The 23,487-nt window shown below is 37.8% G+C and overlaps 2 protein-coding genes across 5 annotated transcripts in view; one reads left to right on the forward strand and one right to left on the reverse strand.

The window, feature by feature from the left end:
* Positions 1-1,918: 1,918 nt before the first annotated feature.
* LOC113239697 (echinoderm microtubule-associated protein-like 2) overlaps positions 1,919-23,487 on the forward strand; it is a 125,312-nt gene continuing 103,743 nt past the window's right edge. For all 4 annotated transcript variants that reach the window (XM_026476782.1, XM_026476785.1, XM_026476783.1 and 1 more), the window contains exon 1: positions 1,919-2,006. The gene's annotated coding sequence lies outside the window, so the exon portion shown is untranslated. The remainder of the gene's footprint in view (positions 2,007-23,487) is intronic.
* LOC113239342 lies at positions 17,626-23,187 on the reverse strand. Its single transcript, XM_026476294.1, has one exon. The coding sequence runs from the start codon at positions 23,185-23,187 to the stop codon at positions 17,626-17,628; it is 5,562 nt and encodes a 1,853-aa protein (XP_026332079.1).

The raw sequence follows: 23,487 nt of genomic DNA on the forward strand, positions 1-23,487 counted from the left end.
ATTCGGGATGACAAAAATCCGTGGTAGTGAGCTGCAAGTAGTCTCGATGAATGATCTTTCAAAAAAATATTGTTAAGGATAAATGTACACAAATGTGTACTTACAAACAGCAACCCCTAGAGTTTCTTGCTTGCTCAGATGTATCTGCTTCAACGAATGAGCATTACAATTTAATCAATATGACGATTACAAATGTGATTTGCTTACCTGTGAAATAAATAATATTTTTCTTAGACTTTGACTTAGATGTTTCTTTGAGAAACTATGTGGTGCTTTAGGTGATGTCGCTATAAAAACCTTTGTCAGAACGCAAAAAAAAAGAAACCGCTCATAATAGAAATGGAAAAATACTCGTGGATCCGGCTAGCAACCATAAACCCAAGATGGAGAGGCCGATGCGCTATACCTACAGTATCGTACAAATGAGTTAAAAAAAGGTAAACACTAAAAATATAAATTATTATAGAGAAAAAGGTTAGTTTATTGAATGTATTTCGTTTAGAATTGAATTGGTATTAAAACCACTTCTTTAAAGTTGTTTTTTACGTAAATAACTAATATTCCATCTTCCATGATATTAGGATAAGAAGACCTTTTTACTAAGAACAGCTTTACTATAAGACTATTATTTAAGTGCCAGTCGTTAGGTCGGTATGCCACCTTTCTGAGACACAGAGGCGTAAGGTAAACCTGCACCATTGGGGCCGCTACCTGTCCCTGAGAGAAAACTTGTTCCCTCGAAATAGTCCGAAAGATGCAAGAGAGTTGTATTTAAAATACTTTCCATTTTTGGTGATACCCATGGCATCTCGATTACATTGACGGTCGCAGTATATATTTAATATCACAATAAACAATTTGGCATGTTCAGCCTTATTACATTATTACGTGTTTTATTATATTACTATCAGTTAATTTTATTATAATCCAGGCTTTTAAAAATTTGATTCTGACTTTTAATAATTTTTTCATTGATTTTATTTCATTCGGATTTCACGATATTTTAATTTTGATTTTAAGTGAATTTTATAAATTGTTCAATCTAATGTGTAATATGCTTATATGTTGTTCTTATTTAATTTTATTTATTTAATATTTTTAATCTTAAAGACGTAGATACATATTTGTGTACAGTGAGCATAAGTATAATATCATTGTTTGTGTATGTATGTATGGTTAATAGTAATTTAACTATGCCTAGATTTATTTTACGTTAGACATGGACTTACTTAGATTAGACATTGACTAAAAGGTAATATTTGTGTAATATTTTTCAGTCGATGTTTAGTTTTTTTAGATTGTAGCATACATACTTGGCTGGATTAATAAGTAGCAATACATAAGAATCTCCTTTTTATTATCTATGAATCAAACTAATTTATAATAATTAAAAAAGAATTCAAGAATTAACTTCTATAATTCTACTAAAAAGATTTTTTATAATATATTTAGTATTTCCAGCTTCATGCCTTTTGTATTGTTTATCAAGATACAGTCCATTTCTGGTTACAAATCTCTTCTAAGGATGACGATTAAATGTTTTTACACATTGAAGTTTGAAGAGTTAAGCTTCCCTATTAGATTACACAGTCCTATTATTTATTCTATTGTCTTATTAGTTTTCAACACAAAGTAAATTTTATTTTCTTTCATAGAAAAAAATGTAAACTCTGCCGTCTGTACAAATTAGTTCCGCTGATCTCCGCGCGCGCGCCTGACCGTCGCTAGTATCGCATCGAACGCCGTGTTGTGTGTACGCATTGATTGTTGTCTGTCTTCAAACCTCTTTACATGCAAGTATCGATGTTATTGAAGCACTTTACTTACAGAAATAATAAATTCGTGAGTGAAATACACATAAACTAGTGTATAGTGAATAAAACACAGAGTGCAAAGTGTGTTTTTTTTTTAAGTTTTCCGTGATTTTACAAGAAAATCACGAGTTAAACTCGTATTAACGGAACTTAGGTCGTGTCGGATTTACTACGGATTGTATCGTTGTATTGGTGAGTACAATTTCTATGGTGTTTAGTCTTTCATGGTGTTTTAACGGTCACCTCTCTCCCGCACAAGTAGGAAAGTCCGTTAAAAGTATGAATTTGAATCATTGGGCTGTTTTTGTTTTTGTTTCAAAGGTATCAAGGTCGTTTAATCTAGCCAAGTGGTCTTATCGGGAGATATCTAAATAATTACTGCGTGTTTCGAAATATTTTGTAAGTTGAATGAGAAGTAATTATTAACAAAAATGACGCGGGTATCAGCGTAATTTGTCAAGTATTCAACACGCCCGCTTCGGCTTGTGTAGGCTCATATAAGTAGTTCGGGAATTTAAAGCATAATCTTTGAGGGCAATAACCAAAATTCGCTTGCATTCATATACAACATTTACAGTCTAAGATAACGCGACAACAGGACACAGAGCTATATAATATCTGTATGGTAATAAACGCACTGGATAGGTGGAATGGTAATAAAACTTTATGACAGAAAAAGATACGTCCGTGCCCTAGGTATCATATTCTAATTAAACACCCAACTTCAACAACAAAACAAAAACAATCCTTCGAGAACATGGCCACTGCAACACGTCCAAAACGTATATTTTATTCAGTTAAAATAATGTTGAAAATCGTGAAAGTTTAAATCAATACCACATACTTAATTTTGTTGGCGGCTAAGAACAACAGCGTAACAAAATTCATGGTCACCAATAATTTCCGTTATGCTCAAGACAATAAGCAAAAAGCAATAAATCAATCCTATTAGAGAATCACATGACTGCCTTGCGGCTCGATTTGACATGAAAAATTGTTTTCATTGTTTCACAAGTTGTTTAAGGTGGGTAAAAAAGCCTTCTGATACGCAAGATTATTATGTTGTTGTAGGCATAAGAAGTGTTTATGCTTGGAAGGTTAACCAGACTTACTGAACAAGACCCATTCATCTTGCGCCTAAAGCAGACTTAAATACAGCTCCTTGTGAAAGAGTTCGTCTAGTCTAGGAAAGTAAGTGTATGTTTCTGCCGCCAAGCAGTATTGTAACCATTATTGCATTCCGGTTTGGAAGGATGCTTGTGAATTTAAATGCACGTGAGACTAGTAAACTTATGTATCAGTGTGACGGCCGTAATGGCATTGCCCCTCATATCTTTGCGACTTAAAGTTCTTAGTGGCACTGCAACTGCTATGGACAGGCGTGTCGCTTACCACCAGGCGCACAACTTGTCCCGTAAAAAATACAATATTTTACTGACAGGTTTCAAATCGGTAGGTACAGCCGTCCTAATTATTTCTTCCATAAAGCATCACTCCTGTGTTTGAGATTGAATGATAGGGAGAGCTAAAGCAATCGCAGGTACAAAAGATTTAAATGTCTCCAAGGTCACTTGCTTGCAAGGCCATTTTCCATCAGGTGGTCCATCAGAGTGTAACACTGCCATATACCAGCCTTTAATAGCAGAATCTGAATACAAAGTGACATCGACCAGTGAACATTTATTTAGCTGGTATGGAAATCATATGCTAGTGACCCTCACGAGCACACATCATCACAAACCCATAAGTATTTTATGAGCCGTATTGGCCACATCTGGGAAATCGAACTATCATAATTTTTAAAACATCACACACCTACACAAACAAGATAAAAGTGCGTTTTCAATTCACTTGGACGTTTTGTAACTTTAGCCCTGGCCATCTGTAGCTAGAACTAAGTAGAATATTTATCTGCACCTAAGGAGCCTCCTTAGTACTTGTAGCGAAATACCTGTTCGGTGAGGTCCCCGCCCGTATCTACGATAACGTCTTGTCTTGCTTTTAGATTAGATTTTATACGTATCCTAGAAAGCTGTTTCTGTCGACTTCAAGGAGTAACGTTGGGTGTTTTCTTCGTGTGATCTGTTGTGAGTAACACTACTAGTAATAATGTTTGATGTACTGTATTCAATCGAAAGACTAGTAGCCCTCAAAAAAGCAGTAAGTATAGCGTTAGAGAAGAGGAGTCCTCTTAGTCGGCATAGTCTATGGCTAAATCGGCTAGTTTCGCTAGTGGTCAAAGTAAAAAAATCATTTAAAATAAAATAAAATAAATTTACGTTAGAAAACGTAATTTCTAACCGACTTCAAAAAAAGGAGTAGGTTCTCAATTGGACTCTATTTTTTTTGTATGTATGTCACGCGATAACTCTGGCATTTATGAACCGATTTTGATGATTCTTTTTTTTTTTGTAACAGGGTAGTGGTCCCATTTTAATTTGAAGAAAATATTCCACCTCTAAGGGTGGCAAACTAGGGGATGAATCCGGTTTCGCGCACTTTCCGCTAATCAATTTAAATAAAACTTGGCAAATAGATGTAATTCCACGAACTTTTTGAGCAATTAACTCGCAGGGTTACTTTTCAAATGAACTTACATGTTATGGAATACACTTTGAGTCAAGTTTGTGCGGAATCTAGAGTCATGTCGTCTTTCCATACTTACATCATTATCTAACACGTAGTCTTTAGTAATTTTCAATTAAAATTTATTATGTAAAACTTTTAATGTAAGTTTTAACTTAGGAAATGATAATCTTAATATGCTCCGGAATCTTATTATAAAAACGTGAGCGTCAGTAATTAATAGACACTGACTATTTTAGTTCTTATAGCTTTTAAAACCTAATACGACCCAGAGTTGGGGGCAAGTCTCTTCCGAGCTACATTATCGCTATAATAAAACGGTAATAGCGTGTAAGGGATCTGAGAAAGTCCCACGGTTATGTAAGCACGTATATCGGTTATAGACCTGTGATATAATAATAAAACCTTAATAAAACCGGAGGTTGCTAGAGAACGTTCGGTGAAGGGTGAGCGGAGGGGATGATCTAATGAAGTTAACTTGATAGAGCGACGGCATGCAAAATAGACGGGTGCAACTGTACAGATATAGACATCACGACTTTGTGAAAATTTTCTTTAAATTTCACATGTCGCGTATAGTGTCCTTTCTTTTTCTGTTAAATAAATATTTATGACTGTTAATCAAACGGCTTTCCGATTGGCATAAAAAACGTCCCTAACGTGACCCCAGGTCGCAGATAACATCGGTCGCCAACCTCGCTTTATTCACACGGCGCCGGCGCAGCCAACTGTACCTTTAATACCAGGTTACGATGACCTTTGACTTGATAAAGGTAGTTTTACTCCAGACTATAACTGTATCTATCCTATTGTGACACAATAGAGCAACCCCTCATTTGACCGTTCATCATAGAGGAACCTATTTTCCGAGTGGGCTAAAACATTATAGGTAGGTAGGAAAATGTTTTTACTGGAGATCTTTGCAACTACATACACCGGCACATTTAGGGGAATAAAAAATTGAGAATATAATATGATAACGTTTATATTTAAATAAATAGTTACACATCAAGTAGCAATTAAAGTAACATCGAGTTAGCACAGCCTTATTCAACTTATACTGAAAGAAAGAACAAAATTAATAAAATGCATATTTTTAGATTTAGTGACAAAGCAGAAGCCGCTGAAAATTGTAGCAGTTTAAAATTAATTAAATTGAAGTTTAATAAATTGACTTATTTTTAAAATTACCTAAAGTTTAGAAATTTAATAACAACTTGCTTTTGACTTTAAGTCAACCTCGAACCACTCGACAAACCTATATTAGTAGGAAATTAAAACAAATGAATGAAAAAAATGACAGTCGACTACTTCTTTGTTTTGTTTTGACCTAAAATAAAAAAGCAAAATAACCGGTCAATCTTTTGAAAAAATATACAATATTTTAGTGTTTTGCATGTGTTCCGTTAAATGTGACAATGTGTGTATTAATGATTTGGGAGTCTCTTGTATGGCTGCTAATTCTTTCACTGGTATTAAGTCGTAACAAAGAGTAAAAAGAAGCGAAAATAGATACGGAAGTATGAAGGTACCGTAAGGCCAATGACCGTTGTTATCTGTGGGTTCACGATCAGAGCAGTTTTTTGTGCAAAATAGAAAGCAAGAGGTCAAAATGCTAAAGGTAGAGTTATATAAAAAAATGTCGTGAGAGTTGTGTAGTTTTGTAAGACAATTCCGTGATAGTACAAGACAGTCTCAAATACAGGACGAGGCCTTACCTATTAATAATCACGTTATAAAGTCAACAAAATATAGATCCTAAACTTAGTAGGCGTATTTAATATTCATAGTAGGTGCATCAATAGTTCAGTATCGATTTAATCAACATCTGAACGATATATTAAATTTAAAAAGTTGTTAAAAACGAAAAACACAGATCTGCAAGAAGCACATAAAAAAATCGTAAAGTTCGCTCCACGGCATAGCAACTAGCACGGTTTGCTAGAACACGCTGGGTCGAATCCAGCCGGATTGAAGGATTTTTTTATAACAATTACAAAGATAATTATGTTAATTATAATTTCGAATGTGACTACAATAGTAATATAAGAAAATAATACGAATACGATTTATAATTTTTTATGATTTGTACATCTTAATTAATTAACAATAAAGAATGTCTATGTCTAAATAAAATTATTCGATAGGAATTGCTATTGTTATTGTAGCGAATCGCAGCTGTCGCTACAAATCTTTTTGTACATATTTTATATTACAGTCTTTTTGCAGTTTAAGATTTTGTTATTTTTCGTACCTTTACGTTATTGGTTTTAATAAATTTCTCTGGTCTTGCTCACTCTAAATAAAAATAAAATAAGTGAAATGTTTCCTTGTTTAGATATAAATCCATAAATAGTCTAAGATTACATTAAATGACATATATATAATGAAATTTTTAAAAGAAAACATTTTTAAATAATTAATTAATTAAATTGTAAATAATTTAATTGAAACAGTCCGCTACACTATTTTGTTCTATATTGTTTACATGAGTGACGATATTCAAGAGACAATTACTATAATTATCTCGTGTAGGTACATTTCATTGTAATACCTATTATTACATTGATAATATGAAATAAATGTTTCTATTTTTAATTAGCGTCTTGTATGTACGTACAAGAAATAAAATTATTTTTAAGTGTATTTGAAAAAATGTTCTACGTGACACCCTTAGTACGCTTACTAATAAATTTTATTAAAACTGTTACGATTTGCGATCAAATTACGATAAATCTGCCAAGCCTGAACTATTTTCATTCTAATTTAGATAGTAATATGACGCGTATCCCGTTATAGAAATTTATCGAAAATTATCGGTGTCTTATCGTTTGGTGATGATATTGGTGTTAGTGTTAGGGCGCGTACCCATTATGTCGTGACGACAGATAGTCGTGTAGTTTAAAGTGTCGTATAGTTTCACTGTCGGCTTGTATATTTAAATGTAGTTGTTCACATATAGTAAAACACGATTAACTCTCGTTCATTACTTTTTTGATGTTACGACGACAGACTGTCGTGATAATGGGAAAAGCTAGAACAATAGTCGTCTGACGTTGTATAAAACGTCACGATAAATATGTGACATTTGATATATTCTATCGTGCAAACGACAAGGCGACTGCTGTGAACCGATAAATAGTCGCGATCTAGTGGTAACAGCTACACACGACTGTCGTTCAACGATAAAATAAACGTTACAACATAATGGGAACGCGCCTTTAGCGATAAATAAGTTAATAATAATGACGCACACGCACTAGGGAAACCCAGAGTCGAGGGTGCCATGGACACACATAGACAACCACAAATTACACCCAAACTCATGAGAGAAATAATGTAGGTCTTACAAATATTTCTCTCGGCCTGGGAATGGAATCTGGGACCTCTGCGTGGCAGTTCGGCAAGGTAACCGTCGGTCACAAAGGCAATTAAGAGCATCATTTTCTTTAAAACGCTCTATAGTAAATTCATCACACATTCACGCAAATTCCTATAAAGACAACCGTGACTGGTTGTAATTTAGTTTCCGGCTCGATAGTGAACCATAGCATAGTAAGAAAATACACCAAAAGAAACTTTATAGCCAACGAAGCATGTATATTATATACGGTTGACCTCTTGGTCAACCGTATATAATATACATATTACATAAAGACTTATACTGGGGCAACTCGGCTTACTTTCAATACCATTTCACATATTTATTTCAGAAAGCTTTTCTCTCTCTCTCTTGCTACGATTTATTTTAGAAATAGCGCCTTAAGATTTCCTTCTTTTTTTTCACGGATGCACCTTAAGAAAATTTAGTCTCATTGTGATGAGCTTTAAAAAACATAAAATATTAAAATCGTAAAATTCAAATTTAAAAACAATTTTACAATATTTTTTTAAACAACACAGTTCTTAGAAGGTATCATCAGTGAAGTGGACTGTGGTTTCTTACTGACCTAACCCCAGCAGAAGGTCAATATACAGTACCTATTGAATAGAGTCGAGCCGAGCCAAATTGTAACATTCTACAATTTTGCATGGTATCTAAAATACAGAACAGGCATGCTCGATACATTTACTATGAGAACTGTAGTATGGTGAAATGAAAGGCTTGCCAGTTCGATTCCCGCGTCGGCCCCCGAGGGGATCTACTTTCGCCATCTGTCACATCTGCATACAATGCTGTTAGAAGATGGAGCCAGGAGAATAACGATTCTTTTCCTGGCAATTTCTTTATGCTATGGTTTTGTGATTTTACGTTTTAAATAACATGTTATGGAATTTCTTATATTTACAACTGATGCTTCGAAGTAGTCAATTAACAACCAGCCTCTAATTATTTCTTTAAAAAAACTTTTAATTTTTACTTTAATTACTTCGTTGGCTCAGCCACCCAAAAAGGACTTGAAGGAAAAGAAAAGTATTTTGACACCATAATAATTTTTTACAAAAAATTGACCTCAAAATTTTGTGGAATTACATCTATTTGCCAAGTTTTCAGAGAAATCCAATAAACCGGATTAGTCCTCTAATTTCTCACCTTTCGAGGTGGAATATTTTCTTCAAATTGAATAGAACCACTCATCGAAATTGGTTCACAAATGTCGGAGTATTCGCGTAACATACACACAAAAATTACAGTCGAATTGGGAACATCCTCTATTTTTTGAAGTGTGATTTAAAGACGCGATATGTTTCTGTATTTGTGCCATTCGTCTACTTTGAGGGTACCCAGGTCTTTGTCAATTTCATTACCTCATGAACACTTCTTCACGTGGTAGCCATATGAAAATTAAAATAACAATAAATAATAATAACAACAGGCTGAGAAAAGAAAAACACATACTAATAATAATGTGCCAGACAAGCACTGCAATAGTCTGGTCTCAAACTAGGGAATTCCCTGTACTACGAGTACCAGAGCAACGGAATTCACTCTGGGGCACTTCCTAGAACACCCAGATCATAATTAATTTAGAAAAGTTCATTTCCCAAACTGATTCCACTGGATATCGAACCCGGTCCTCAAACACCCACAATATAAACCGCTGGGCTACCAAGGTCGTCTAAAAATAGAATACCATTAATTTTTTTTTACCTCCATCTCACCTGATGGAAAGTGACGATATTCATTCTCGCCAAGTTCGTTAGCGTTCAAGGAATCAGTCTGCAGGCAAGGAATTGCATTCCATTCCAATTTGAAGCGTAACGCTTCGTTCTAATCCCTGGAATATCCACAACACTGGGGTCCTCCCAGCTTATGTCTAGTTCCCCGATGATGGAAATTTTTTAGCAAGAGAAAGCTTTCTTGACCTATTCCAACCCGCGTTGCTCAAACCTCATGGCCCAACGTTTAAAGTTTCACAGAGAAACCGCGCAACAAGCCTCATCGCAGCAGGTTGTAATATAAGATCGCTCAATTGATTAATTGTATCGCTCCGACCGCAATAGCGGACTATGACGTACATAGGTACTATTGCTCGGTGCTGAATTGGAAACTGTTATGGCTGCGTGTTTAGGGACGACCTGGTTAATAAAACAGCCCTGTGTTCTACGCATATCAGTTGAGATTAAGCTCTTCTGGCTATAATTATTGGCTTCTTTGGTAGTACCGCCTCTAGTAACTAAGACGCTGCCCCAATTGATTAGGATCTAATAAAGATCTTGAATTGTTGCTGAAGTGCTAAGTGACAACGCGACAATTTTTACAACACTTAAATTAGTCACTTAATAACCGTGTGCACTCAAGTGATATTTTATTAACAAAGACAGTTACTTAATTGACATGTGCAGATCGAGCGAATGAAGATGATGATCTAGACACGTTCTTAAGTGACTGGACGGAGGTTGTTGCGATTGGAGGGAATTGGAAGCCGGACGAGAATTGTGTTACCCAACAATGGGAGACTGTTACAAAAATATATCATTCCTGCACTTGAAATGGATTTACTAATCCGAGCTTTAGTTTTACAAGTGAACCTGCTCATATAGGAACAACGTGTTCTGTCAACAGTAAATAATAATAATAATAAACTCATTTATTTGTATTGAAAACAGTAATACATTTTATAATAAAATCAGAGACAGTGTTAATTAACAAGACAAAACGGTCTATTACTCAGTGGTTGCGGGAAACCCACGGCCTCTGTTATTCTGTCAAAACCTTGTTGAAGTATTGTAATTAAATATTTATTTTAGGACATCGAGACTTAAAGTAGGTATCGTTAATAATATATATACTATCGTTAATAATGTTCAGGAGAATAATAGCTGAAGTCAAAATTAATCAAAGATTTGTTAATAACATTTAACAAGTTTCTACGTTTGATGAAAAATTGTCAAATTTAAAATATAATTAATGTTTCCGAATTCCAAATAATAGAAGTGACCAAAGACGAACTTCTTCACATAAGTTAAAATGGGCGTTACAGGTAAGACTCCTTAATTGTAACCTGTGATTGCGCACATACTGCGATCTGTAAAAAAATAAACTTACTTTCTTGGAAATTGCAAATTATAATTCAATTCAAAAAACTTGCGTAGTCGCAATCAATCAAAAGCTTGTTCTAGTTCTTGATTTCAGCAACCTATCTGTGTATAGGCGTCAAACATGCTCAAATTTATTATTTTGCCACTGTGCTTGTATTGTGTCAAGGGCTACATGCCAGTCATATACATCAAAAATGCGTAATCGATGACGTCTACTTAAAGATTTACCAAATTTCTTGGTACTAAATAAGAGTATTCCGTATCTAACTAGATTAAACTTATCAGTCGCTATTACGTAGCTGGAGTAGAGCACCTTCATTCATTCATAATTGTAAAGTATGTCTTACGATCGAACATTGCCCGGAGTGGTACAGTAAACTTAGTATAGTATTATCGCAACAAATAGTGACGATCTTAACATCGATACACCATTATACTTTCCAGGATTATCAAAAGTAAAGCTTCTCAGCTTCTTATATCGAAAAGATAAGGCTGTATGTTAACACCCAAATGGAAGATGTGAAGTTTATTAAAGTGCAACGTACTGCTGCAGACAAGATCGCTCTTTGAATCGCTTCGACTTATACGCAATTGACACAATAATGTATTGTGTCCACATTTCATCACGATGTTTGGCGACAAGCATGTCAGGGTCTACTTGTCAACCCATCTGGTAGCTCTATCATGTTGTTCATCTGTGCAGGCGTAGCTACGATTCGGTCCAGTTTTTACACTCTACATTATGATATTTTTATGTTATTGATTGCTGACATGAATGAAGGCAATCACAGATTTTGGGTACTGCAACTTTCACCAAATACTTTCGTTGTAGTTTCTGTGTGACTACGCATTTCAAACTTAAAGATATTTACTACAAAATAGCTTTAACACTGCAAGTAATTGTAAGGAAACTGTTGAAGAAGGTAGCAAAAGATTCTAAATAAATATGATTCAGATTTACCCATCGGACGCCGCATATGTTATTATAATCTCAGATACTAGAGGAAACATAATAAATACAACATAGCACAACAGTGGAACGTATACCGCTTGAGTACAGTAGGTAGTAGTAGTCATTGGAAAGCATTCGAAATTCCTCTCACAAGCAGTCGGTCGAAGGTCGCACCGAATTCCGTTGACAGTCGCGGTCTGGTTGGGAGGGTCACAGTACGCTGAACATATTGCAAAGCGAAACATTCCCCGAAGCAACTGTTTAGACCTATTGTCTTTGCCAATCTGAGTAAATTGCTGTATAATGTTGTCAACTGCAATGCTGTTGTCGTATAAAAAAATACTTTTACTTGCTTCGTTTCTTACCACACTTAACTTCGTTAGCGAATCGTTTTCTAACCACTGAGCTGCTGCTCTCACAATACTAAATTTATTTAAATTTATTTTATTGCTAAAAAATCGCATAAATCTTCAAAGCTGACACTATCAAAAGCAATTTATATAAAGCTTTGGAGGTAATTGGATATTCCTTCCTCAGACAAAAAATTAAACCTGATACATGGTCATATAAAAAATTTACTTTATCAGGAAATCATCATGTAACCACTTCCCTAGACTGGCTTTGTTGGTAGTGGAACAAAAAAACAGGCGCCATCATTGTTTGCTTTTTTTACATTCCTGCCTGAATGCATGCGCCGACGCACGGCCTACACGATCCTTATGCCAGGTAGATTAGGGTTGCCAGTGGGACCCGTGACACCTGTTGTAAAACTTAAAATCGGTAAATTAGAAAATGCAGATTTTTTCTTTATAATTTTATCGATAAATTAAAAAAGGTTCCATTACTTTTAACTGCTTGATACTGATGTTTGGACCTTATTGTTTTCTTGTTATGGTTATTAATAGAGACTACACCTATCTATGGTCTTGCCTGAGATTTGTATTTTTTTAATTTGTTTTTTTATTTTTATCTTTTATTTTTATTTTATTTATCTTATTGACAGTCCTTCTTTCTTGATGTCGCTATTTATTGACTTTCAACATTTAATTTATGTAGGAAACATATTCGCTATCATTATTATGTATATTACTTATTCAAAATTATATTCCTTTGACAATTCGTTCTTTACTTTCGCTCAAGTAACAAATTGTACTAGCAGTTTGATCATTCTATAAAACCTTATCAAATCGCAATGTCGACTGCTTTGTATCATTGATATTGTTTATCAATCATATTTGTTTATCTCGATTATCCCAAGAAAAAAATGTCCACGTGACAGGGAAAAATGAAATCGATTATTGTATCGATAAACTAATTGAGCATCACCGTTTTACAGACTGAGAATCCTTAATAAGTTGTTTAAAACGGATAAAATTTTATATTTTTTATCTCTCCAATAACCTCCCCCGAACTTTACCACGCCTGTAGATCTTGTGCAACCTTCGGCCAGCTCCTGAAGTATGCGTCGGGTTCATTATACCATCTTACTATACAGTTGATGCCATAAGATACCTGACCCTTTAACCTGTGAGCCATAAAATTCACTTTGATGTGACTTTATTATCTCATCGTTAGTGGACGAAGGTTTAAGAAACTTTTTAAGCCAATGACATCTTTAATTACATTACAGAAATACAAATTTTTACCATAAAGCTACAATTCTTTTACACTTTTCTGTCGAATGCGTAAGAAGGCTCTCAGAGCCAAAAGGTCAGCTAAGGGATCAGGCTAGTATTTATGTGATCTGTGGGGTCAGGTATCTCAGGGAATCGACTGTACACGCCACTGTGACAATGCTGACCTCCTTAATTGTCATCCTACCTTTTTATCATCATTTTTTTCTGGTTCCTGGCGCCTATTTTTAAAATTTTGATTCGTTCTCGAATTTCCTGTTCTATCGCTATTCATACGTTTGTTCGATCTGTCGTCACTACCGTCAAAATTCTTGAAATGAGATGACGTGCCCATTAGGCGCCGCGCAAACATGTGTCTTGTGTTGGGTATAAGCAACCGGCAACTAGAAGCGAGTGCTCTATCTTAAAACATTTCGGTGAATTCACGAACGTTTGTGAATCCATATATAGATAATGTCATGGCACATTGTCATAAGCGTGTATTAAATACACAGTCGCATGGTATGTAGGTATCAGTGTAAAAATGTAAAAACATAATCATTGTCATGAAAGAGGCTCTTGTTTTATAAAAGTGCACCAACCCTGATGCGCAAGCGACACCCATGTCGCACGAATCGGGGGCGAATGTGACGCAACTCGCGTGTTTAGTCTCGGCGTAACTACTGTTAACTCAGCATTGCTTACTCGTAAGTTACTTGTAGTTTAATGTTCGTGTTTCACATGTTGCTGTGATGATTTTCATTGTATAGTTTGTACACGTATGTACCTAGAGAAATTTGCGAACCATAGTAATTTTTGTTGCTTTTATTTAGAACTACATCGCTGGCAAGTGATGCTTATTTTTTTATACCAAGTAACAGCTTCAATGTATTATCCAAGCATAGGTAATTACTAAGTGTCGCGAATTTGTCAGTATAGTTACAGTTACTAGTTAGGTAGTTATTATAGTTATAAATTAATGCTCATTAATATCAACTCAATGTGTGTTTATCGGTGACGACCTACAATTGGCTCTCCATTACGTTTTTATTCTGATAGCCGTTGGTCTTCCAATAAAAAAAAAACAGTTGCAGTGACACTCGGAACTTAAAATCACAAACATCTATGGGGAACTGCCACTGCGCCTGTCACCCTGAGACATAAGTTGACAAATCCCTTGTGTATGTATGTATGTACCTAAGCAAAATCCATTTCGATTGAGTTAAATAAACAGTATGATTTGAACAAAAAACGTTTATAATTAACTTTCTGCAACTTTGAAGATCGATTTTGTATTTGTGCTTACGCGGTGAATTATACCAAAGATTTGTAACTGAATGAAGTAGTAAACTTGAAACATCTTTTTTTAAAACAAATTGTGTAATGTGTTCGTAATCTAGACTCTCAAATACCCTTAAATCATTAATTTACCTTTGTCGACGCCTTCAACCCTTAATATCAACATTATTTTCATTTATGTATATCAAATAGTTTCTGAGAAAATCAAATGTGTCAATTAATGTACAGACATCGGTGTGTCTAATTTTCCGGCGGCGGTCACGGCTGACAGAATGAGAAATACGTATTTGTAGTCAACAATGACCGACACCTGTAAAAGCTCCAAAACCTTGTGTATAGGTATATATATATATATATCTACATTTACGCGATTTAGACCCGAAAAAAAATTTATTTCCAATGTATAGTAAACGCGAAAGCCTTAGAACTCGATATATGTTAGATTTGTTACGTATGCATGCATTTCACGATGGTGCGAATTACACCAATTAACAAATGTTTCACGTTACTGGCCTTTGGAACATAGGAGGCGTAAAATCTAAAAATCAGAAAGGCCTCCAAACGTAAATCTTATCTTATGCACGCTATCTATAATTTCATGAAATAGTTTAATCGTCGTAAGTCCATTTTGAAAGTACCAACAACTTTCAAACCTCAAAAGGTTTCATTAAGTTTGTAAGGGTAGCTTCCCTTACTCTAAGTTGTAGTTTGCTGGAGAGTCAATCAGTTTATCACTGGAACGGGATGTTAGTAATGAAACGTGTCCGCACTCAATGATTCCGTTTATTGAACTCTAAATAAAGTAAACACGTAATAGCTTTTTATGTTAAAATCTACGTCAGCGTATATAGTTTTGCAATTATTATAATATTTTCCTAAGTATGTCGAGGTAGCTCGTACATGCTCCCGACTCAAGAAATGAACTTGACACCGTACAAAAACAAGGTAAATTTAAAGGTAAATGTAAACAACGTAAAAGTAAATGTAAACAAAATAAACGTAAAAGGAAATGTAACTAAAATACATTAATAATTTATATAAAAAAGAAATATTTTCACTTAATTCTAATTCTTGCGATGAGGCCTTGGTGACGTTGCTCTGTCAACTCTCACGTCGAATCCGCGAGTCTGCGCGAAGTCGTCATCATTGCCGGTGCTACTGATGTCACGGTTTGTTCCACAAGGGGTTACGGCGGCGGCGGTAGCGTCTCTCATTTTTAATTCGGTCTGGTCTTGTTTGCTTGACTGCCTTTTGTATTTTTGTTTACACAGAAACAGACCAACACTCAATATACAAAGGGCCATAAATGTATACATAACGTAATGATGGACATCATCATCATCTGTTAGCTCTCTTAGGGTGTCTTGTTGGCTTTTCACAGACTCAATCTTCTCCTTCAATGTGTTGAGTTGCGTACTGTGAGTCTCTGGGTTAAAGTTTAGGCCCGTTATGTTGTTGATAGAGAGGTATTTGTTGATTCCGGACTGAGCTATATACGACTCGTGTTCCTCTTGTATATGAACTTCGTTGTGGAAATTGCTATGTGAATGTATCACATGGTCTTCTCCTTGCAACATGCATCCATCTGGTATCGTAACTATGCCTGTGTTACGTAAAACTTGTGACGTGACCTCCTCAGCTGAGCAAAAAATGCTTGTGTGGCATTCCTCACAACAGGTGAATAACCAGGAACGCTGGTTATGTAATTGCAGCCATTCAACGTTGCAATCTGACACCATCGTGCGGCACGTTGTAGCGGCCTTTTTTCCGATTATTTGCGCTTCACAAATTGATTGTGTAGTCTTTATGTCGTAGATAGGTAAGTTGATGTTACATAGTAGTAAATGTTCATTGGCATGTAAACATTGCATCATGTCCTTCCAGCTGATTGTGATTAACAGACTTCTTCTTTGGTCTACGGCTATGTACTCAGATGTTGGAATCACGTGAAGTAATGATTTTCCTTGCTTCATTTTGATTGGTAGTACTCGAGACAATTCGTACAGCTCCGGGGAGACCAGCGGTAACTTTACTTCAAAGATTAGGAAGTGGTTAGTTAATCGCACATGTACTCTTGAAATTTTGTACATTAGACGAGTGCATTCGTAACTGTTTGTACAAGGCAATGTTAATCCACTTGGTATTTGTCGCGAAATAATGTTTAATTGCTTTTCGAACTCCTCGGGTTTCAATAGGTGTGTGTCTACTCGGCCGTCTCGAATGTCCGTGACGAGGTCAAGTAACAGCTGTTGGACGTTACGTAAGTTTGTCAATATCATATTAGCGGCAAGTGCAGTCGCTATAATATATTGAGTGTTAGATTTGTCTTGATGAACATGATTTTCGAGTTGCTGTAGATGATGGGTGATTGCACGAAACTGTTTGTTGAAAACTTCTTCATTCCGTTTTAAAATGTTGTATTCGCCCTCGATGATTGATGTGTGGTTTTTATACAGGTTCAAAAGATGATTTTCGTTAAACTGTATCTTTTTGATGTCTTTGTTGTATTTGTCCGCAAAACGTTGATCTAGTATACCAAATAGCGAGTTGGCAACATATCCCACGCCGTCTATAACTCCGCGTTTTGAGCGACGTCCGTGTTCTGTTTGTAGCACGACGTTGTAGTGGTTTAACTCGTTCAGTTCGTGTTGAAATTGTAATACTAAGGCCTGATATTCGTATTCTTGCGCGCAAAGTTCCTTGAAGTGGTTTATGTATTTTTCCAAATGATCAAAGCTTTGCCAATAAGTAGTCATATTGTAATACACAACCATCGTCCACTTGTCTTGTATTATTTTCATATCCGACAGCTTATCGAAGTAAATAAGTTTTTCAGGGTTTAACTTGGTCACATTGATAGGCTGTGGTGTTGCCGAGCTTATGCACATTGTAGTGAATAATATTGTTGTGTAACACACAAGTAACTAAGGATGTTTCGTTTTCTGGGTCGTTGATGCGTTCCCGTGTTCTTAGGTTTTGCACGTGAATTATCAGCCTCGTCCGGAGCGTGACTTATTGGTAAGCGTGAGAGCTTCGTAATGGGGCGTTTCACGTTATCTGAGGTTTTTGTTTTTAGTGTGACCACGCGCACTCGTCCGTCCGCTCCTGCATGGGTGTCTGTTACCCTTCCCATTAGCCATCTCGCTGGGGGAATGTGATCATCTCTCAATAGAACTAGGTCGCCAATTTGCAAATTCGGAGTAGGGTAGAACCATTTACTTCGTGTTTGTAAGGTTTGTAGATAAGTTGTTGACCACCGCTTCCAGAAATCGCTTAACATTTTTTCTGTTTGGCGCCATCGTATAGTTAAGCTCATATTGTTGTCGTCGGTGCGTAATGGTGGTCCTAACAGAGGCCCGCCGACCAGGAAGTGCCCAGGAGTGAGACAATCTAAATCCTCTGGGTCCTCAGTAATAGCCACTAGTGGTCTCGAGTTCAGGCAAGCCTCGATCTGTACCAGCAACGTCGAGAATTCTTCAAATGTTAGTCGTTGTTCCCCCAGCACGCGTCTAAGATGGTGTTTTAAACTCTTGACCGCAGCTTCCCAGAGGCCGCCTGCAGTAGGCCACGATGGAGCATTGAAATGCCATTCGATGTTAGATTCAGCAGCAAAGTTCAGGAACTCGTCGTTTACATATAGTCGCAGGGCCTCCTCTCTTTCTTTCGTTAATATCTTGGCAGCGCTAACAAAGTTTGTGCCGTTGTCGCTATACATGTGCCTGGGTGTTCCTCTTCGGCCACAAAGACGTTTTAAGGCAGCGATGAAAGCGGCTGCAGTTAAATCAGATACCAACTCGAGGTGAACGGCCTTGGTGCATAGGCAAATGAAAACAGCGATGTAGGCTTTCATCGTCTTAATTCCACGACCCTTGTTGGCCTTGACATCCACTTGTCCGGTAAAGTCCACCCCCGTATGAGTAAAGGGGCGGGAGGGATTCACCCGCTGTTCGGGCAAGTCGGCCATCAATTGGTAGCTGTTCTGCTTATTGTGGCGGTGACATTTGACACACCTTGTAATGCATTGCTTGACCGTTGACATGCCTCCAATGATCCAATATTTGGTTCGTAGATACTGCAGGGTTAATCGAGCGCCTCCGTGGAGAGTAGCAGCGTGCGCCTGTTCAATTAATAATTCGGTCAGCTTGTGTTTCTTCGGTAGGATGATGGGGTGTTTTTGAGTGTGACTCAAGTCGGCTCGACCTAGTCGCCCGCCAACTCGTAGTATAGTGTCTCGATCAATTATTGGATTCAAATTAATAATTTTGCTGCTTGAACTGACCCGGTTATGTTTTTGTAGTTGCGAAATTTCTTCTGCAAAAGAGTTATGTTGTACTGTCTTGATTATCATGTGTAATGTCGACCTTAATTCAGTTGACGATAAGTACGTGAGTCGAATGGCGCCGTTTTTGTCACGCGCATTTTTTATAAAACGTAGGGTCCAGCTCAGCGTTCTTGTTGCACGTGTCATGGAGCTATGCTTATGTAGAAGCTCTTCAATAAGTGGGGCAGGTATTTGCGTCACACACACTTGAGGTTGCTTTCGCTCTTCTTCGCGCGTTTCGAATATGTTTTCAGGAGGCAGGTCATTACTTTTCAGCCATGAAGGGCCCTCCCGCCAGAGAGAGTGCGACAGGAGTTGACATGGAGACAAACCACGGCTCGCACAATCAGCAGGATTATCCTCTGATTTTACGTGTCTCCAGCAATTTGGGGGCATGACTTCCGTTATTTGTGTCACCCTGTTTGCCACAAATGTTTTCCATCGGTAGGGTTCACCTTGTAGCCATCCTAGTACTACCATAGAGTCGGTCCACCCGTGTATTGTGACTGTCTGCGCCTTTATTGAGTCAGTGACCTTTTTCATGAGGTGTGCTAGTAACAATGCGCCGCATAGTTCCATGCGCGGTAGTGTAATGCGCTTATTCAAAGGCGCTAACTTTGTTTTGCCCGCCACAATTTGTATGATCTTTTTTCCATGTGGTCCTGTAGATATGCAGTAGATTACACATCCATAGGCCTTTTCAGAGGCATCACTGAATCCATGAAGCTCAATGTTTTGTTGAGTGTTCCCAATCCAGCGAGGTATAAAAAAATTTTGTATGGATGGGAGTTCTTTGTTGAATTGTTCCCATTCCTGTTGTATGCATTCTGGAAGAGGGCTGTCCCAGTCTGATGTCGTTTTCCAAGCTTGCTGAAACATGAGCTTTGCCTTCGTTGTAACAGGAGATAGCCATCCAAGCGGGTCGTATAGTTTGGCGAGTTCGGACAGCAGAGTTCGTTTCGTAGTGACGCCATTTGTAGTCGTAACTGAGTTATGTCGGAACGTAAAGTTATCCGTTTGGGGATTCCACGTCATGCCTAGTGTTTTGTTTGTCTCGGCCTGTTGAAAATTGAACATGTTTTGATTAATAAGTTCCTCGGGCAAATTTTCCAATAGAGTGAGATTGTTACTAGCCCATTTGCGCATGTTAAATCCTCCGCATTTTAGCATTGTAATTAATTGGCTTTGTGCCATTTGTGCTTCTTCTATGCTGTTGCAGCCGGCTAACAAATCGTCAACATATAACTGATGATCGAGGATTTCAGCAGCTAGAGGGTAGAACTTGCCCTCATCCATAATCAGTTGCTTAATTGTGCGCATAGCGAGGAATGGTGCGGCCTTAGTACCATAGGTTACTGTACACAGTTGGTACTCTTGTATTGGTTCGAGTGTAGAGTCCCTCCATACAATTTTTTGAAGATGTTGGTCTTCTTCAGCAATCAAGATTTGGCGGTAAAACTGTTCTATATCTGCCGTATAAACGTATTGGTATGATCGCCACCGTAAAATCATTGATTGTAAATCTTGTTGTAGGTTCGGGCCGCATTCCATAAGTTGATTCAAACTGTACCCTGACGATGTGTTCGAAGACGCGTTGAATACGGCACGCAATTTGGTCGTAGTAGATTCGGGTTTGAGAACCCCGTGATGTGGCAGGAAGCAGCTTGGCTCTCGTGATTCTGTGCTGAGCTTCATGTGACCGAGCTCCACATATTCACCTATGAACGCCTTGTAACTGTCAGACAATTCTGCGTTTTGCGTTAGACGTTTTTCAAGTTGTCTGAATTGCGCTACTGCTTGTCGCTTGGATGTACCTAATTTTTGTTCGTAATTCTGTTTCATAGGTATTTTTACTACGTAGCGACCGTCTACGAGGCGGCGTGTCGAGTTCGCGTATAATGTTTCACAACACGCCTCGCCTGAAGTCATTTGTTTATTATTGTTTGTAGTAATGTCTTCTAATTCCCAAAATAGTGATATTTCTTCTAGGTTATGAATGAGAGCATGACAATTATATGTTTTCATGTTGCCGAGAAGGACCCATCCCACCTTGGTTTGTAGTGCTATGGGTGCTTCGCTAGGGCCACGTAAGATGCACCCTGTAGCTATTTCTGCATATACACCCGCGTCGAGTAGGACATCCACAGGTCGAGAAACATTGTAGTCGGGGTCCGCCAAGTTTATGTCTTGTAGGTGTGGCCATTGTTGTTTTTTGAAGCTGCAGTTAGGCAAGTTATTTAGAACCTTTTTCATAACTAATGCGCTGGTAGTAAATGTATAGTCGCCATAAAGTGAAGTGCAGTTTAATGATACGGTTCCATTACTCTGGGTGTTAGATGCTCCAATTCCAAATACAGAGGCGTTCTCATGCTGTCTAGGGAGTCCGAGACGTTGTACTGCAGACTCGGTTATGAGATTGATCTGTGATCCTTGGTCGAGTAAACATCTCAGTGTGACATAAGTGCCGTTAATGGCCTTGACCCTTATTTGTAGGGTGGCTAATAACACCTCATTATAGTTGCCCGCCACGTGGTTTGAAGATGTTTGTAGAGGCACGGCGTGATTGAATTTAGGTTGCAAAGGTGGTTGACCCTCCGGCGGTGGCGGAGTTCGCTTAGCAACGCGAAGACTGTCGTGTAACGAGGTGTGATGCGGCAAGTTGCAGACACGGCACGTTTTCTTGGAATGGCATTGTTTATCGTGGCAATATAGACAATTTTCACATATATTTAATTGTGAAATTGTTTTCAATTTAGCATCAGGTGCCATGTCAGAAAATAGTTTGCAGTTCATTAACACGTGGTTTGTTTTACATAAGGGACACGATCGTTCGGCGCTCACGTGGTACGTTCGTGGGTGAGCACGTGTCTGTTTGTTTTGTACTGCCCTTAGTGATGGCGTCGAATAGTCTCTAGCAGGTGGATTTCTTTCTGGCGGATTATAAGGTTTTGGCGCTGTAGAGACGTTGGGTTGCTGTTTTTTCCTGGTTACGGGTTCCAAGGCAGTAAACTTGCTTTCCAGGAACTGTATAAACTCGGCGAATGTTGGTAGCTCTCGTGGGGCCTTTCTTGTTTCCATATAAGACGTATAGGTGTCGGCGTCCAGCTTTCCTGTTAGGATATGAACTAAGATAGGAGCCCACGTTGCTGTATCCACCCCTAGGTTATTAATTGCGTGAGTCGTCTCAAGAGTGGTATCGTGTAACCGTTTTAGTTCATACGCACTTTGGTGTTGGATAGAGGGTTGATTCATGAACGTTTGCATTAGCCGTGTAAATAGAAGCTGTTTGTTGTCGTATCTATGTGTTAATATGTCCCAGCACGCATCGTAGTTTTCTGCCGATACCGTAAGATGTTGGACAATCCTTTCCGCTTCACCTCGGAGCCTCCCTTTAAGATGTTGCATCTTCTGGGCTTTAGAGAGTGACATGTTGTTGTGAATCGTTTCTCTGTATAAATCTAGGAAGGTTGGCCACTGCGCATAGTTACCCGAGAAGATAGGGATCTCGATTTTTGGTAGAGATTGATTCTGGGATGTGGTGGCGTTCAATTTGCGATGTAATTGACGTTTAACAGACTCGTACCGATTTTCGTTATCAGTGAAATCTTGCTCGTAGTCCAAGTTACAATCAGTAAGCAGATTGTCGATCTGCCAATGTGTTTCATCTATTATTTTCCACCTGGCCTGAAGCATCTGCAACTTGTCTTCAACCTCCCACTTCTCGTTAATGGTTTCAATGTCAATATTGCGAATTAACCGAGATAGGGCTCTGAAGTTGGTAGCTTGTTGCATGATCAATTCGTCGGACTTTGATGGAGTTCCCCTTGCCTCCCTTCCGTCAGGAGGGGCTTGATAAGTTAAAAGAGTGTTGCGGATGGACTCATATTTAGACTTCACTTTTTCGTACATGTTGGTGTTGACATACATTGTTGTTTTGATGTCGTAGTAAAGAAGTCTGCTGTGGTTGTTTTCAAATTCGTTCCACAGCTCGTCAAGTGTATCCACACGTTTTTTGATGTAATCGGTGGTTTTACGGGCAGCTGCGTCCTTGTTGAAGTTTACACCAATTTTATTAATTGTTTCTGAGAGTATCTCTTGACGTTGAAATAGACTCTCCATTGTGCTGAAGTTCAAATGTAAATGTCGAAGAGTTTTTTATATATGCGTTGTTCAGTACCGTATGAGTGACCTCTCCTCAAGGTATGTGCGCCTTCTCAATCGTTACCGGTGAGACCCTCTTCTGGGAAGCCGGCCGACCGATTCGCTACCAAGATTCAAAGTTCAATTCACACGTTACTGGAATTCGTTTAGTACGCTCACGGACCGGGAGACCGATAGACCACAGACTCCAATCCGGCTCGAAGGACCAAAATGTAAGGGTAGCTTCCCTTACTCTAAGTTGTAGTTTGCTGGAGAGTC

This window comes from Hyposmocoma kahamanoa, unplaced genomic scaffold (genome assembly GCF_003589595.1).
Source record: "Hyposmocoma kahamanoa isolate Upper Pololo Valley unplaced genomic scaffold, ASM358959v1 114, whole genome shotgun sequence".
In the NCBI taxonomy this organism is placed as follows: domain Eukaryota; kingdom Metazoa; phylum Arthropoda; class Insecta; order Lepidoptera; family Cosmopterigidae; genus Hyposmocoma; species Hyposmocoma kahamanoa.